This window comes from Camelus dromedarius, chromosome 29, assembly GCF_036321535.1.
Source record: "Camelus dromedarius isolate mCamDro1 chromosome 29, mCamDro1.pat, whole genome shotgun sequence".
Taxonomy (NCBI): Eukaryota; Metazoa; Chordata; class Mammalia; order Artiodactyla; family Camelidae; genus Camelus; species Camelus dromedarius.
In genome coordinates this window covers 26959413-26975117 of record NC_087464.1, presented here as the reverse complement: position 1 = coordinate 26975117, position 15705 = coordinate 26959413, and the positions used below count along the sequence as shown (strand labels likewise).

The 15705-nt window shown below is 55.2% G+C and overlaps 1 protein-coding gene across 8 annotated transcripts in view; it reads left to right on the top strand.

Moving 5' to 3' along the window:
• Positions 1–11595, top strand: part of PAQR5 (progestin and adipoQ receptor family member 5) — a 52215-nt gene extending 40620 nt beyond the window's left edge. For 4 of the 8 annotated variants that reach the window (XM_031440931.2, XM_031440932.2, XM_064480776.1 and 1 more), the window contains 3 exons: positions 3544–3640; positions 5390–5531; positions 8376–11595. In XM_031440931.2, the coding sequence (XP_031296791.1) occupies positions 3544–3640; positions 5390–5531; positions 8376–8617 (481 nt within the window). In that variant the 3' untranslated portion in view covers positions 8618–11595. Of the gene's footprint in view, positions 1–1118; positions 1258–3543; positions 3641–4868; positions 5532–6833; positions 7122–8375 lie in introns of those variants that run through there. The other 4 variants (XR_010378365.1, XM_064480777.1, XM_064480779.1 and 1 more) reach the window with 4 other exon arrangements.
• Positions 11596–15705: the final 4110 nt, after the last annotated feature.

The following is a 15705-nucleotide window of genomic DNA, read 5'->3' as shown; positions in this document are numbered from 1 at the left end:
TGACATCATTCCCTTACGACGCACGTCCTTTAGGTCAGTTCCACACAGAGGGCCGTGGACTCCCCTGACTGGTGTTTTGGTCCTTACTGTCATTGCCTTTAGTTCAGACGAACACGCTCCAGAAGCCTGCTGTCTTGTTCTGCAGCACTGGCGCGGGGCGGGGGGCGGGGCAGAAAGCGTGGCCTCTCCGTGGCCCTTGGAGCCAGATGGGGTGACGGAGACCCCGCCTGCTCATGCCTGCCGACCACCGGAGGCCCAGCAGGGCGGCACCACTGCCTCGGGGGCGTCAGTTACCCAGTGTTTGCTGTACCTCACGAGGCGCTGCAGGCACTTTTCCATTCATCCTTCCAAAGCATCCAGCCATTGGTTTTTGACAAATGCTTGCTCAGTGAAGTGCCTTGTGGTCAGTGCTGCGAGGGACAGATGAATTGTCACCCCTGGTGGAGAGTGAGCTCAGAGTGGCACGGGGCAGGCCTGGAAGAGGGTCTGGAGGTCGGAGCCCGAGACGGGAGGCTTAGCGGACTCACCTGGAGGTCAGAGGGCTCAGCCAGAGGACGGGGCGCTGCAGGGCCAGGGGCAGCACATGGGAATGTCCGCGTCCCTGCCACGTCAGCCACACGACCACAGAGCAGCCGTACCCCAGCACACGCACACGCACACGCACGCAGCTCTGCAACAGAGCGATGCTACAAAGGCCCCCTTGTTCCGAGCGCAGTTCCAGGACTTGCAGATGCTTCCAGCTTTGTTGCAACAAGATCTGTCAGGTTTTGAGTGGGCTGGTGCTGTGTGAGTCCTCTGCTGACGGAGGCTGCTCCTGAAATCCAGCGGTTCCTTCCAGCCTGGTTCAGGCGGAGGAGGCCTGACTCCCTGTAGGTCGGCGCCCACCCTGGGGCGCAGGGGTCGCCTCCCGGGCGGGGCTTCGGCGACTGGGGCTCGATGCTCTGGGGGACGCAGGCGCCGCCTCTTGGGCGCTCTGGCTGTGGCGACACCCTGTGGTCTGACTTGGAACTGCATCCTGGTAGTGGTGGTCCCCGCTCGGCGGCTGCTGGCCCTTCTGCCCTTTATCCTCTGTTGCTGTCGCTCTTCTGTTCTGCTTTTTCTCCTTTTCTCCCCTGTAGACTCGGCTTTGCAGCTGGAGAGGCTGGTTCGCTTGCCCTTGGGGAAGTACTTTTTCAGGCTGGGCGAAATGTCTCGAGTTGCAGAAAATCCATGCTTTGGGGGATGGCCCTCGCCAGCCAGAGCCGGCTTTCTGCCCGTGTAAGTGGAGCATGCTTTAGGAGTGAGCCTCTCTTCGCCAGGGGTGCCAGGTGGCGGCAGTGCATGGGGACGGAGGGAGCTGGCTCGCCGTGGTTGGGCAGGGTCTGCCAGCGTGGACCGAGAAGGCTGTGCGGACAGGCCCTGGTTCTGGGGCGGTGGGAGTGCGTTCTGTTTGTCCCCTGGGGCAGAGGGGTGTCTGTAAGGACAAAGGCTGGGTGGTGGTCTGAGGCCTGTTCAGTGTGCTGAGGGGAGGGTCGTGGAACCAGCCAGACAGCCCTGGGCATAAATCCTCGCTTTGCCTCTTAAGAGCTCATCTGATTTTAGGCAAATCACCCAGAACTCTGTTCTCTCCTGTTTCTATTTTCTGGTACAATGAAGCTACAAGATGAGGAGGGGAGAGGATGGGTCCCTCCATGCACGTTTTTTTTAAAGCTGCCCTTTGGTGAGTCTCTGTGCTGGGCGCAGCCGTAAGCTCCCACCGAGGACCATTTCATGAAACCCTTGCAGCAGGCCCGTGAGGGGTCCCGTTGTGGTCCCCGTTGCACACGAGGACGCTGGGACACAGGGGTACGCCACCTGCTGGGTGACCTGGCTGCGAAGGGCAGAGGCAGGATGGGACCCAGGGTGTCCAGATGGACACTGAAGTGGGATCGCAGCCCCGTGTGGCCGCGCCTTCCCGGGGTTTGTGGTTCTCTCCAAGGCTGGGCGTCTCTTCTGGAAGACAGTATATTAAGGTCCCTATTTCTCCTCCTCCTCCTCAAGCTTTTCTTCCTTCTCCGCCCAGTGTCTGCAGGGTCAGGAAAGGAGGAGGGAGGTGCCCGTGGGCTTGAGAGAAGTTGGAGCTGATCTCTGGATCTCTGGAGGCCGCAGGGCTTCTCGGGGCCCACGGTGGCCACCTCTTACCCAGAGCAGGGATCTCCGGGCCGAGCTGCCATGAGGGCTGGGCAGGACGCACCAGCCAGGTGACATCTGCGTCCTCAGACAGGCTTCTGAGCTGGGTGCTGGGGATCCAGACCAGCTCTGCCCTTGAGGAGGGGTCCCTGACCGCCCAGGAGGTGGACATGGGCATCTCGGCCACATTCCACCCCAAAGGATGTGGGCACAGGGGGCTTGTAGTCAGGTGACTGCACTGGCTCTTAGGGCAGGGGCGGTGGGCCCGGGATGGAGGAAGGGCAGGCTTGTGGGCTGAGACAGGGCGTCGGGGAAGAGAAGTGAGGCTCAGTTGGGGGCACACACTCCATCCTTTCCGGAGAGTGGACGAGGGGGAGTGGGAGAGGCTGAGCTGGCCCCAGCGCCTGGGTCGCCTTACAGACCGCACCAGCCCTGGCCCTGCTCGCCACCCCGTGGGGGCCTCTGGCTTCGCCATGCGCCCGGGTGGGTAGTGAGGGAGGACCAGCCCTCCACAGACACTGCGGATGAAGCAGGTACTTGTCCTGCCACCAGGCCCAGCCTGGCCGCGTGAGTGCTCCCTGGCCCGCGCCCCAGTTCAGGGCTGTGGTTTTGTGTGGAACCTCCCCTTCCCCATCCTCCTGGTGTCCAGCCTGCTGTCTCCCTGCCCTCTTCCCAGGCTGGGCCCACGCTAGCTGAGGACCCATCGTGTCCATCCCGGAAGACCCACCTGTCTTTGGGACAGTCAGGACCCTGATTTTAATGTTGGTTTCATCTGCCTTTGAACTGGAGGCAGGCGGGGGAGGCCATGAAAGAAAGAACAAAAGACGGTGTTTACTCAGTTTCCCCGTCCGTTGTCCCTGAGTGTGGTACTAAATATTCCAGGAATCTCTGAACTGATTAACTCCTGATTGCACCTGCGGCTTCTGCAGGGCGGTCACCTGGCGGCTCGGACTAGTTCGGCATCTCAGCCCTTGCGGGCGTGCTGGCCCCGGGAGCCCGTGCCACCACTACCCGCATGCCCCGTGGCCCGAGGGTTACTGGTCTGGAAGGCCTTTCGGCAGTTAGGTGACATGGCCCTTGAAGGACTGCTGCTCAGTGCCTGTCCCTGTCTCATCCTGATACCACTGCTTCTCGTGGTGCCAGGAGATTGTCGCCCCCCACCCCGCCCCAACTCTCTTCACATCTGAGACTGAAGGAACGGAGAGGGCTGGGGAGAGGCTGCTGGCCGCAGGCGGAGCTTGTGCCAAAATGCTTGTGTTCGGTTGGTTACTTGGCCCGCTGTTATTTTCTATGCGCACGCGCGCCCGCGCATGAGTGTGTGTATGTGTGTGTGTGTATGATTTACTGAAACCCTTTCTCATTCTCATTTCTCCCCCCTTTCCTTCCCCGATTTAGGTTTCTTGAGATCCAGAAGCCCAGGCTCTGTAAGTTGCTCCGTATCCTGGCCTTCGCTTATCCCTACACCTGGGACTCCCTCCCCATCTTCTCCAGGGTAAGGGCCCGGCTCCATCCCCTCTCTGCCTGTTGGCAACACCAGGCAATCAGCTGTGTCCTGAGCTCTGAGGGTCAAAGCACTGTCCTGGTCACAGTAGGACACGTGGGAGTTGAGCCCCAGCTGCTTCCAGAATGACACTTGCAGACTAGTTAGCAGATGGCATGAACACAGAGGCCAGTCAGTGGCCAGTGCTGACTGGGGGCCCAGGAGCAGTCCTGGAGGGCTGGGCAGAGGAGGGGCCTGAGGTTTAGCAGAGCGACCAGGAGAGCAGGCTCTGGAGGCAAAGCTCTAGTATTTATTCCCCGCAAGACTTTGGGCAAATTGTCTGTCGTCTTGGTGCCTTGGTGGTTAATAACCTCCTTTCCTCATCTGCGGGGAGGATCACACGAGACAGTATGGACAGTGCTGGCACGTGGCAATATTCCTGTGGATACATCGTCATCTAGTCTCGTCAATTCACGTATTAGTAGTAATGAAAAAAAAGTATCAATGAAAGTCTTAAAGGATAGATGGGAATTAGATGAAGAACACAAAGAAGAAAGTCCATGTGCTCTCAAATCAGATGGGCCTGAGTTCAAATCCCAGTCCCTCTGCTCACTGGCTCTGTGACCTCAGGCAGTGCACACAACCTCTCTGAGCCTCAGTTTCCTCCTCTGTAAATGAGGCTGATGTCTCCTCCTTCACAGAGGGCGAGAGGGGGTTCATCAAGAAAGAGATCTGGTGGGCTCAGCAATGCCTGGCCCAGGCTCCCAGAGTGGAAGTCCCCTCCCAGAGGGAGTCTGAGCTGAGATGGCAGGGCCGGGTGAAGGAGAGGCGTCCAGCCGCTCCACCAGCTGAGGCCCCGAGCTCGTGCCCCATGCCCAGCCTGTGTGGGCCTGGGGGAGACCCAGGGATGGGGACGCAGCCCATCCCCACGACGCCTTCCTGGCAGGAACACAGGAAACCAGGGCAGAGAGGACAGGCCGGTCCCACGGGCCGCGGAAGCCCACGGCGCAGTTCCTGTGTTAGCAGAGCCCCGTGGGCAGCGGGCAGCAGGCAGCGGGGGGTGGGGGGAGGTCTTCTCCTAATCGGCGCCGTTGCTGAGCTAACCGGTCGTGGAATCAGCCTGACTTCATTACTGATTAGTGGTTGGCAAGACTCCCTCCAGCCCAGTTTCCTCACGTGCAAAAGGGGAGAAACGGAGTCTGCCTTGGGGTCACTGCTGAAGCTCCGATGAATGATGCAGGTGGACGGCCTGGCCTGGTGCCCTCAGCAAGTGGCGGACACGCAGAAACCATACCTCACTCCAAACAGGACAGCGGCTGGAGTCAGTGCTTTCTGACGACCCGGAAGCCTTCCCGGGGCTTCTGGACCTCCATGCGCTGGCTGGAGAGCATCGCTGAGGGGGCGTGCTGCTGGGCGTGAGCGCGAGTGTGAGCTGGCCCACCCCCTCGAGGAGGGGCAGCGCCCTGTCTGACAGGACCGTCTTCCTTTCCTCTGCTCTTCTGTTTTCCTTTCCTCCCTTCTGTTCTTTCTTTCTTTTTATGTAATGAAATAACCCAAAGGCCCTCACGAGCACGTGGGGGATTAAACTGCAATCTCCCTGGGTCTCCATCCGCTCAGAACGGGAGGCCTGCTCACACAGCCCCCGGGGCCCCCTTTCCAGCACAGGCCTGGGCCGGGGAGGGCCTTGGCGGAGTCCACACGCCTGTGCAGAGGTGCCCGCGGCCTCCTCGCGAGACCTGACGTGTCTTTGAATACCTGCAGCTGTTCCTGCTCCCCGGGGGGAGTGCACAGAATGAAGCCACCCTGTACCACCAGAAGCACATGGCCATGACCCTCCTGGCCTCCTTCTTCTACTCCGCACATCTGCCGGAGCGCCTGGCCCCTGGCCGCTTCGACTACATCGGTGAGTGTGGGCGGCCTGGGGTTGGGGGTCCCATCACAAGGGAGGCTGGGCAGGGAGAGAAGCAGTTCTTCAGAAAGTTCTCCGGGTACAGACCACGGGGAGTGAGCGGTCAGGTGGGATGGCGGGGGATGGAGAGCAGGAGGGCCTGGGATTCTGGAGCGTTCCTAGCCGGTGTGGGGCCAGGAGAGTCCCACGATTACCCTGGTGTGAAATCCCATTATTAAGTGAACATTGAAGGCAGCTGCGGAGGAACAGGAGCGCCCGAGTGCGGAAGCCTCCAGGGCACCAGCTGGTAGGGGGCTGTGTGGAGGAGGGGAGAGTCCTCTGCTTGTTCAGGTGGGTGTGATGGGCCAGGGATGGTGGCAGCAGTGGTTCTCGGGGTGGCCCAGCGTCAGCATCCTCTGGGAATGTGCGGATTCTCTGCACCTCCCACCAGATGTCCCATCCCAGAATCATGTGGGCCGGGCCGGGCGCTCCCTGGGGAGCTGTGTGGTTCTCCGGCGAACCTGAGCTCACTCAAGCTGGAAAACAGTGTAGAGAGGAGGTGTCAGGGCCACAGTGGTCCACTCACTCCTGCCGGCAGGGTTCCTTCCTCTCTGTCTCGGGAAGTGGGTGGCAGGGCAGAGCGTGTCTCCTGGACCCCAGCTCTGGGACTGGTTGGAGGAGGGGCCTTGGGCCACTGCTGGCGAGGCTGATGCATCCTGGGATGAGAGCTCCTCAGATAAGCGGTCGTGGGGCTCGCTTGTCTGCCGTGGTGGGCAGGAGCCCCCGCCTCCCCAAGCCCACTTTGCCCGTGAGCACCCACGTCCTCCCACCTAAGACATGTGGCCAACAGTTTGCTTTGTTCATTCTGATGAGAGCCTATCCCGCTCTCCGGCCGAAGGGATTACAAGAAGCAAAATGCTTAGAGGGCAGGTTTCAGAAGAGGGGAGACAGGAGGTCCCGGAGCAGGAGGGAGCCCGCCGGCGCGACCACACCCCAGCCCGGCCCCACGGAGTGGAGGCGGGTGGTGGGAGGTCTGGGCGCGGCAGGAAACGGCCCTGGGCCTTGCTCTGCCAACTCTGGACTCTCAGTAACGGTTTATTTATTCGCCCTCATCTGTCCTCTTGGGCCTAGAGCAGAAAGGCGTCCCTCGAGGGGGAAACTGCCAGAGAGCAGTTCAGGACAGATCTTCCACTGGTTGTGGAGAGCCCTCCGCCAGACCGGGGGTGGGGGGGTGGGGGGGTGGTGTCTGTCTCCAAGGCCCACAGGGAGCCCCTCCCACTCCTGCCTGGGCAGTACATGGACCTCTTCCTGCTGCAGCCACAGCCCCGTCTGTCAAGTCAGCACTCGTGGCCGCTTCGCCTTTTTATCTCCTGCCCTAATGGGGACAGATTTGCGCCTCAGTTGGTGAGCGCCCCAGTCACCTCCAACTCAGCCCTGTGTCCTTGGAGAGCACGGCTCTCGGCTGGATAAGGAACCAAAGCGGCTCACACGCAGGTCTGGAGACGGTTCACAGTGTGGTTGGTGAGGCCGGGCTGGCCCTGCGGCTCAGCTTCCCCCGGGGGATGCAGACCGGGGTCCCCCGCCACCCACTCGGCTCTCCTGCTCCTGCTCGGCAGCGCGGCGGCCAGGCTGGTCCCTTCCTGGGGCGCAGTCACTGAACGCTTACTCCTGGGAGGACAGCACTGAATTCTCGCTGCTGTTCTGTTTTGCTCGAACTGAGGGAGAACCCTGTTTACCCCTCGGGTTGCGTCAGTGAGCTAGGGCTGCGGTGACGGGGACCAGCCTGGCGGCTGAACCGGCAGGTCCTTTCCTCGTAGCTCTGGAGGGGAGAGGCCTGAGGCCGGGCGGGCGGCAGGGCCGGTGTCTCCTGGCGCAGGCGGCCTTCTCCATCCGCCTGCACACGTGCGTGCCCCGCCCTAATCGCCTCTTCTTACAAGGACGCCAGGCAGGGTGGGTCCTGTGCTACTGGCCTCATCTTCACTTGTCTTCAGAAGGTCACCTTCTGAGGTACGGGGGTTAGGACTTCCAGGTGCACATCTGGGAGAGGGAGACAGAAGTCAGCCCGTGAAACGTGTGGTCTCCCCTTACTCCTGGTGTCTGAGGGTCGTCCCCGAAGCCGCCCCCAGCCCTGGGCGGTGTGCTCCTCTTCCCACCAGATCAGCACCTCCCTGCCACTCCCCCCACCGCCTGCTGGGCCCCACCCTCTGTGGACGTGTGCCCGGTGAGGAAGAGCCCTGGTCACGTCTGGGGTTAACCAGCAGCAGGCAGAGGAGGACCGCGTCAGCAGCCACAGAAAGCGCGACCGGCTGTTCCTCCGGCCCTGAGGTCGGGCTCTGAGCTGCGTAGTGCCGGCCCCCAAGAGGTACCCTTGCTGTTAGTAGAGCTGTTCACGTGAAAAACAGGACCGGTGGACAGGTTGTTTTAAAAATGGATTTGGTTTGTTCTGGTGGCCTTTTTATTTTTCTCATGTTACCTTTGAAAGATAAATTTATTAAAGCATATATTATCACATAATTCTTTGATTTCAAGTATACAGTTCAGTGATTTTCTTAGTAAATTCACCACATTGTACAACCATCATAAACGAGTTTTGGAACATTCTCATCACCCCCGGCAGCTCCTTCGTGCCCAGGTACTGCTAGTCCCAGCTCCCGCCCCTGCCCGAGCAACCACTAGTCTGCTTTCTGCCCCCGTGGAGTTGCCTTTTCTGGACGTTTGGTATAAACAGAATCATCAGTATGTGGCCTCATGTATCGGCTTCTTTTCCTCTGCGCGATGGTTTTTGCATACCTGCTGTACTGTGCACCTGTCCGGACGTCTTTTCTTGCTGATTGGTGGCCTTCTGTGTGTTTGCTGTAGGTCACAGCCACCAGCTGTTCCACGTGTGCGCGGTCCTGGCCACGCACATGCAGATGGAAGCCATACTTCTGGACAAGACTCTGAGGAAGGAATGGCTGCTGGCCAACTCCAGGCCCCTGCTGCTCCCTCACATAGCTGGAGCCGTCCTCCTGTGCCTCGTCTGCAGCCTGAGCAACATAGTTTATTTCTCAGCTGCTCTGTATCGGATTCCCGAGCCAGAATTACTTAAAAAAGAAACATGATTCAGACCATAAGCCTTCTGTGCCAAATGTCACCACCAAGCCTGCAACATCCTACGCCCCTAAGCCAGGGGTGTGGTTCCAGTTTACAGTGGCTGGAAATATTTATAGAGCTTGGTGTCAGCACTTTTGAGTGGCTTCCTGTCAATAAGGTGTTCAACTGGGGGGATGTCTCTGGGTGTGCAGTGGTTCTGCATGTGTGATTTTAAAGGGGGAACATGGGTCCAGGTAGGTCCTCAGGCAGGCACACCATTAATGTTTCACGAAGCGTTAGCTTTGTTTAAAGTGAGCTCGCCAGCTCTATCTCAGCAGTTGGAGCGGGCCCACCGCCCTGCAGCTGCACATTAAGTAGCTGCTTTGGGCTTCTCTGCCCTCGCGGTGGGCCCCTGAGGACAGAATGTGCTTCATCTGCTGAGTCTCACGCAGCAGAGTCTCTCCGAGGGCTCCCACCGTGGGAGGAGGATGAGCTGGAACTACCGGCCAGTAGGGGAACCTGACAGAGAGGAGGCCCGGTGCATGGGAGCCCCGGGCTGGGAAGGCGATCCGGGGGGAAGGAGCCTGGTTGGGGAGGGGTCTCATCTTTTCCCCACCTGCGAAGGGGCCGGGTAGGAAGAGCCCTCTTTCCCCACGAGCCTGCCCCGCCTCGCAGAGCAGCTCCTAAGTAATATGGACTTGGATTTTCTTAAAATCCGGGACTGGGGGTCGTGCGTTCTGCTTTGCTCTGCTTTCTTGTCGCGGGTTCGGTGCCGCAGGTGTCAGGCAGTGCAGGGGAAGTGTGCCCCTTGGGGCGCCGGCTGAGCCAGCCCCAGCTGGCGGTGCTCGGCCCTCAGCTTTTAAACCAGTCACTGTATGTTGCCTCAGCGTTTCATAGGTGCAAAATGCAGCATTCGCGTGCGGAGGACGCTGAAGGCCTTGCCAGAGAGACGGAAACACTTGGTGAGCTTGTGCCAATGCAGGTTCCCCTGGGCACAGCCAGAGACCCTGTTTTACTAGCTTAAAACGTGGGTTTCCTGGAGAGGGTCTGCGCTGGAGCAAGTCCCCTGGGTGCTTCTAAGCCAGGAGGGCCATGGGCCGAGCTCGAAGACGCACTGGCGTCACAGATTCCATAGGGCACTGGGCTCTTGGCTTGGTTTCAGTCGGTCTAACTTCAGCAGCTCACCACCTCAGGGTGAGTCAGTCCCCTGCTTTCCACTCCATGCGGTGCTAAAAGGCCGAGTGTTTTCTCATCTGTTGCGTGACTAATTAAGGTCCCGTATTTCATGGGGTCTTCACAGTGTACAGAAATGCTGACGCAAAACAGGTTTTCACGGAGGCCTGTCAACCCCTGACGTGCACTTGGGAATGACTTAAGGGGCCACCCACCACAGCTGACTCAGGAGCACCCCCATATCTTGGAATACTGCCTCTGTGGTGGACTGGCCCAGACACCCGAATGGGCTTGTCAACTGCTCACCGCTCAGTCCTCTGGGGACAAGTAACAATTTACGTTGGCTGAGAGTGGTCAAGAAATATGATTCATTAGCTGTATTACCTGTTTACTTCCTCTGGGGACAGTGGACTGATAAAATGATGTGGGCTGGTAAATTTTTGGTACATTAATTGCAAGCTGCACAACAGAATTTGATTTTGGCAAGAGGCTGACGTTGCAAGTGGAATTCTACTCCAGCAGGGTCTGTGGGCTTCTGTCTCGTCCTACTGTAAGTTCGGTTCAGTTTTATGGTGAACAAAGGCACAAAGTTTAAACACCCTACTCTAGTGATGCCAGAGGCGTGAAGCCTTTTACATTCTCTTGTTGGTAGAGAGTGAAATAATGTTCTTCGCTTAGCCCAGAAACAGTTGAAAGATAACGGGTGACTAATTTGAAGGACTTTAGGATTATTTGAAAGTTACGTTGCTTCTCCAGCACGGTTAGTGAGGAAGATGAAATGGTAAACTTTAAGTCAACAATATCAGACCAAGTGTCCCATAATGTTTTTATAAGTTTGGTAAACCTAGTCCCATCGTATACTTTTGGACAGTGTTACAAACTACAATTTTATAACACTTTGTAATACACTGATTTGGAAGCTTCTAATGTCGAGTGAGAATATATTGTATGGGTTCAAATCTATTAATTATTAAGTATTATGAGGTTGGATGTGGGTGTAGTTTTGCTTAAGCCATTCCGGAAATTCAACAAGGTTGGCAGGGGGTCAGTTGAAATCTCACTGGAGAAATGTCTTTTAATGTAGCCGTTCTCAATTTTTTTTGTCTCAATACGCTTTAGAGGCTTCCCATCCTCCCACTGTGGTGATTGCTCCCCAGGGCCTTGTCTCCTAAAGGGAGGGGTCAAGGTGGGCAACTCCTAAAGGGGTGTGCCTCGTCCTCCTCCCCCTGCTTGAGAAGCACCACCGTGACATTTACTGGGCGTCGTTGCTGTGGTAAGACTGAGCACGTCTGAATGAGGCCGCTCAGTCAGCGCCTCTCCCTCCACTCCCAGATGGGGGAGCTGCATTTCCCATTGCTCAGCTTCTAGAGGAGAGGTCTCCTCTTCTTTCTAAAGACATGAACTTGTCATTGTGGGTTAGAATTAGCAGTGGGATGTTTAGCAGCCTTTTGGATACACAGTGATTTAAATATTTGGTCTGCAGTCTTCCTCAAAGTGTTCTTGGTGGAGACGTTCTGTGGAAGGCAGGTTGGGGGCCACTGCTGCTGTCAGATATGTTGGAGAAACTCTTCATTTGGACCTGCTGTCTTTAAAGTTCGTTTTGGCCCTGGTGCCCTTTTTATATGTAACCCCTGTTAACGCCGCGTAACAACACTTTACAACATTGAATGAACGCCAGCCTCTGGTCTTCCAGTCGACCGTCCATTAGGGATGAGAAGGCAGAGACCTGTTTCCAAACTCAGAGGTGTTCTTCCAGCTTACACTAATGTCTGGTTTTCTTAAACTGTGTGAAAGAAAAAATTTATTTATGATAATAAAGGCCTCCTGGTTCTCACCTGGCTTGGGTGCATTTCACTGAGCACACTGCAAACACGTTCACTCGTTGTGGGCAGCAGAGTCCCTTACGCGTGCGGACTGTTAAATCAGCCGGCGAATACTTACTTAGTGCCTGGAGCCTGTAGGACAAACCCCGCCCCAGGGACTGGGGGTACGGGGTGAACAAAGCCCAAACCAGCCCTCCCTCGTGAGGCTGATGCCCTGGGCAGTCAGTGGGACACGGGACATAGAAAAATTCAGATAATGGTACATGCTGTCAAGAAAACAAGTCTGGTGAGGGAAGAGGGAGGTGTGGGGAAGGGCCGGCGAGATCGGATGGTCGCTCCGATAAACTGACATTTGAGGAGAGACTTGATGGGCGAAAATGAGCCAGCTTTGCCAGCATGTGGGGTGAGTACTTCAGATCCATGCAAGCGCAAAGGCCTTGAGGCCAGCAGGCATGTGTCTTATTGGAAGGCTGGAAATCAGGCCACTCATTCCTGAAATGTGTAGCTGCGGAAGGCAGGAGCGTGGCTGGACTGGATGACTTCTAAACTTTCTTCTGAACCCTCCTGGGAGATGGCCCAAGGGACTTTCCTGCAGCCCCTTGGTACCCGTATAAATTCTTCACCTCTGCCACAAGTGCCCCTCGGCAAATAGCTGTCCCACACCTTCTCTTTGTGTCAAGTCTAAAACGGGCTTACGTTCTGCCTCCTCCAGAGCATGGAACAAGGAACCTCAGAGATAATTCAGTCCAGCCTTTCAAAAACTTGTTTGATGGTGTCAGATGCACATTCTCAAGTGTAGACTAGCTGGGGGAGGAAGGTGGGGGAGGTGGCCCTGGAGTTCTGAATTTTTATCAAAAGCTCAGGTGATGTTTAATAATATAAGGGAGTTTAAGCAGCACTGATACAGGCCAACCATTCCTTCTCTCTCTCTCTCTTTTTTTTTTTTTTGATAGAACACCAAATTGTACAAAGAATTCCCCAGTATTCTTCACCCTTGTCGCATTAGATACTTAGGAAACTCTCTGCTCCACCAGCGGAAGGCTCCATTATCTGCAGTGTGTTTGTTTACTTGCTCAGTCCTGCAATGTGCAGAATGTCGATTCAGAACTACTAACCCGCGTCTCCAAAAAGGCCTACTAATTAGAATTCAATGTGTGTTTCAAGTTCTTCTTGTCTTGAGCCCAAGGGCATACACTGCATTTGAAACCGTCTGAATAACTCGGGGAAAGGATAGCCTCCTTTCTCTGTGAGTGTGTTATTCACTTGCAATGTGGCTCCGATCATTCGTGGGTTTTCTGTATCAGTTTTACACCCTCCCCCAAGCTTGATTTTATTAATTTGTTTTTTGAGTTTGTATAACATTAACATTAATGCCCACTCATTCATTTTACAAGCGGCCTGGGAGAGCTCTGCCCAGGCCTGGGGATGCGGGGTTGCGCTGCCAAGGCCTCTGAGGCCTCGGCTGCGCTAGGTGTGCTGGGTGTGTCGCAGGCCTCTGGTCTCCATGTTACCGCCTTCGCTCAAACCCTCTGGGCTTTGGCAACTTCTGGTGCTTAATGGCTCAGTTCCCCCAGCTGGACTTTTTTAAGGGAGTGTTTGGATTAATTATGGTTTCCAGTCTGGGTAGTGTCAGCCCCTCTTCAGTGATTTGCACAAGACCCCCTCCCTGAGTCTAAAGTTGAACTTACCATGAGACCAGCAAGTCCACCCAAGAGAAACAGAAATGTCTACATAAATAACTGTATGCAAATAATCACACCAGGTTCATTCACAATTGCCAACAAGCGGAAGCAGCCTAGATGTCCATCAGCTGGAGAATGGATAACCGTCATTCGGGGGGGGCACTACTCCGCAATGAAAAGGGAGAAATTACCAACGGACGAGGCACGTGGACGGGTCTCAGAAGCACAAGCTGAGGTACAGCAGAGCTGTTCTTGCGGGGAGGGCAGAGTTCAGCAGTAGAGCGTGTGCTTAGCATGCACAGGGTCCTGGGTCCAGTCCCCAGCACCTCCATTAACAAACTGAATTCTTAAAACCCTAATTACCCTCAAAAAAAAAAAAAAAAAGAAAAAAGAAAAGAAAAGAAAGACATTCTGGAAAAGACAGAACTCTAAGGAAGGAGATCCAGAAAGTGGTGGCCAGCGGCTGGGGACAGGCAGCACAGGGAATTTTCTGTGTGACGGGAATACTGTGTGTTTGATTGTGGCAGTAGTCACAGGACGGTGTGTGTTTGTCAGATACACAGACAGCACAAAAGGGTGAATTTTACTGTATGTAAATTACACCTCAATAAACCTGATCTTTTAAGAAGCCTCCCAGTTTTACCCTCTGCTCTTACCCTCCTTTCTGGTCTGGATCTCGAGTTCTAGGGGAAATTGCAAATCTTTTACTGGCTACGGGGAGTGCTTGACCATTTTTGAGTGGAGAAATGATACAACGAATTGGCATTTAAAAAGTTAAGTCAGTGAGCTTTAATGAGGATAGAAGTGAAGGAGGAAGAAGAAACCTGTCTGAAGGCTGGGGGTGGTGTCCTTGACTGGGGTGTCCTGTGAAGGGATGGAAGCTTTCATTCCTCCAGACATTGGCGGAGAACCTTCCCTGCTGGGCACTGGAAGCAGCGGTGAGGACGCGGGGATAAGCTGGGAGAGGGGACTGAAAGCAGTGACTGCAAATTGGGATGCGGCTCCAAAGCAAATCAACAGGCTGAGTGACCAGGGGAGAGCAGGGGGCGGTGGACAGATAGCAGGGGTCCGGCTTCCAGGGCAGGGTTGTTGGCAGAAGATCTGCTGGGAACTGAAGGTAAGGAGCCGTTGTCAGAGGAAGGGAAGGAGGAGTGCTTGACAGCAGAGGGAGTGGTGTGTGAGCCCAGGGTGCTCGGGGCCTCACAGGTCATCGAGGCTGAAGAGGTGCAAGGGGAAGGGACAGGTGATGAGCTGGGGAAAGAAGAGTCGCAGGGCCTGTGTGGGTCTCCAGCAGTGGGAGCTACCAAAGTTACAAGCAGGGGTCGACGTGATCAGATCTGTGATTTAGTGGTGGGCTGGTGGCAAAATGGAGCCTTGACTGGAAGACGGCAGCAGGAAGCCTGCTAGGAGGCTGCTGCAGTCACTCAGACAAGAGGGGTGGTGGCCAAGGGAATGGAGGGAATGGGGGAGATTTGAAGGCTATTTAGGTGGTAGGGCTGTCAAGTTGAGTGGTGGAACAGAAGGAGAGGCACAAGTCAAAGATGGTACCTGACAATCGGCTTGGGTGGTGGATAGATGGTGATGCCATCCACTGAGGGAGAACACGTTCAGGGGAAGAAATTAGGATGTGTTAGGTGTGAGGCGCCTATGGGGCATGCAGGTGGAGAATTCAATAGGCTGTTGGACATACGGGTCTGGAGCTCAGAAGAGCAAATGTGAATCCTGTGTGAAGCCATAGGAGTGGCTGGGGGTGCCTGGGAAGAGGGTGTGGCTAGTAACTACCAGGTCAAAACCCTAAGTCACAACATTTAAGGGAGAAAAAAAGAACTCACAGAAGAGGCTGAGAAAGAAGGGCTGGCACGCTGCGAGAAAAAACAAAGGCACAAGAAGAGAGGAATGGGAAATACTTTTTCGTATGTTAAGAGGTAAGTAAGATAAGGGTGTGGAAGGGTCAAATAGTCTTAGCATCAAGGAGGTTTTGATCTTGGTGAGAAGAGTTCCACTGGAGAGACGGAGGCCAAAGCCAGACTGCAGAGTAACCAGCAGCCCAGCCCAATTCTTAAATAATATAGATTCCAGCCTTTCATTTAATAACAAAGTTCTAATGGTTCAAAGACTTAAACATAAAGGACAAATCAATGAAAGCATTAGGAAAAAGTATAAGATAAAAAAAATTATCTTGAGCAGGGAAGACTTTTTCTAGTATGACACAAAACAGAAGCCACAAAAGAAAAGCCTCATATATCTGGCTACTATAAAAATATTTGAACTCAGATTTTGGATGAGGACCAATTTCCTTCATATGTGAAGAGCTTTTACAATCAATAAGAAAAACTAACAACCCAATATAACAAGGAAGCAAAGGATACAAACATGGTTCATAGAGAGAGAAACACAAGTGGCCCTTGAGCATATGAACAGACCCAACCTCATTCATCA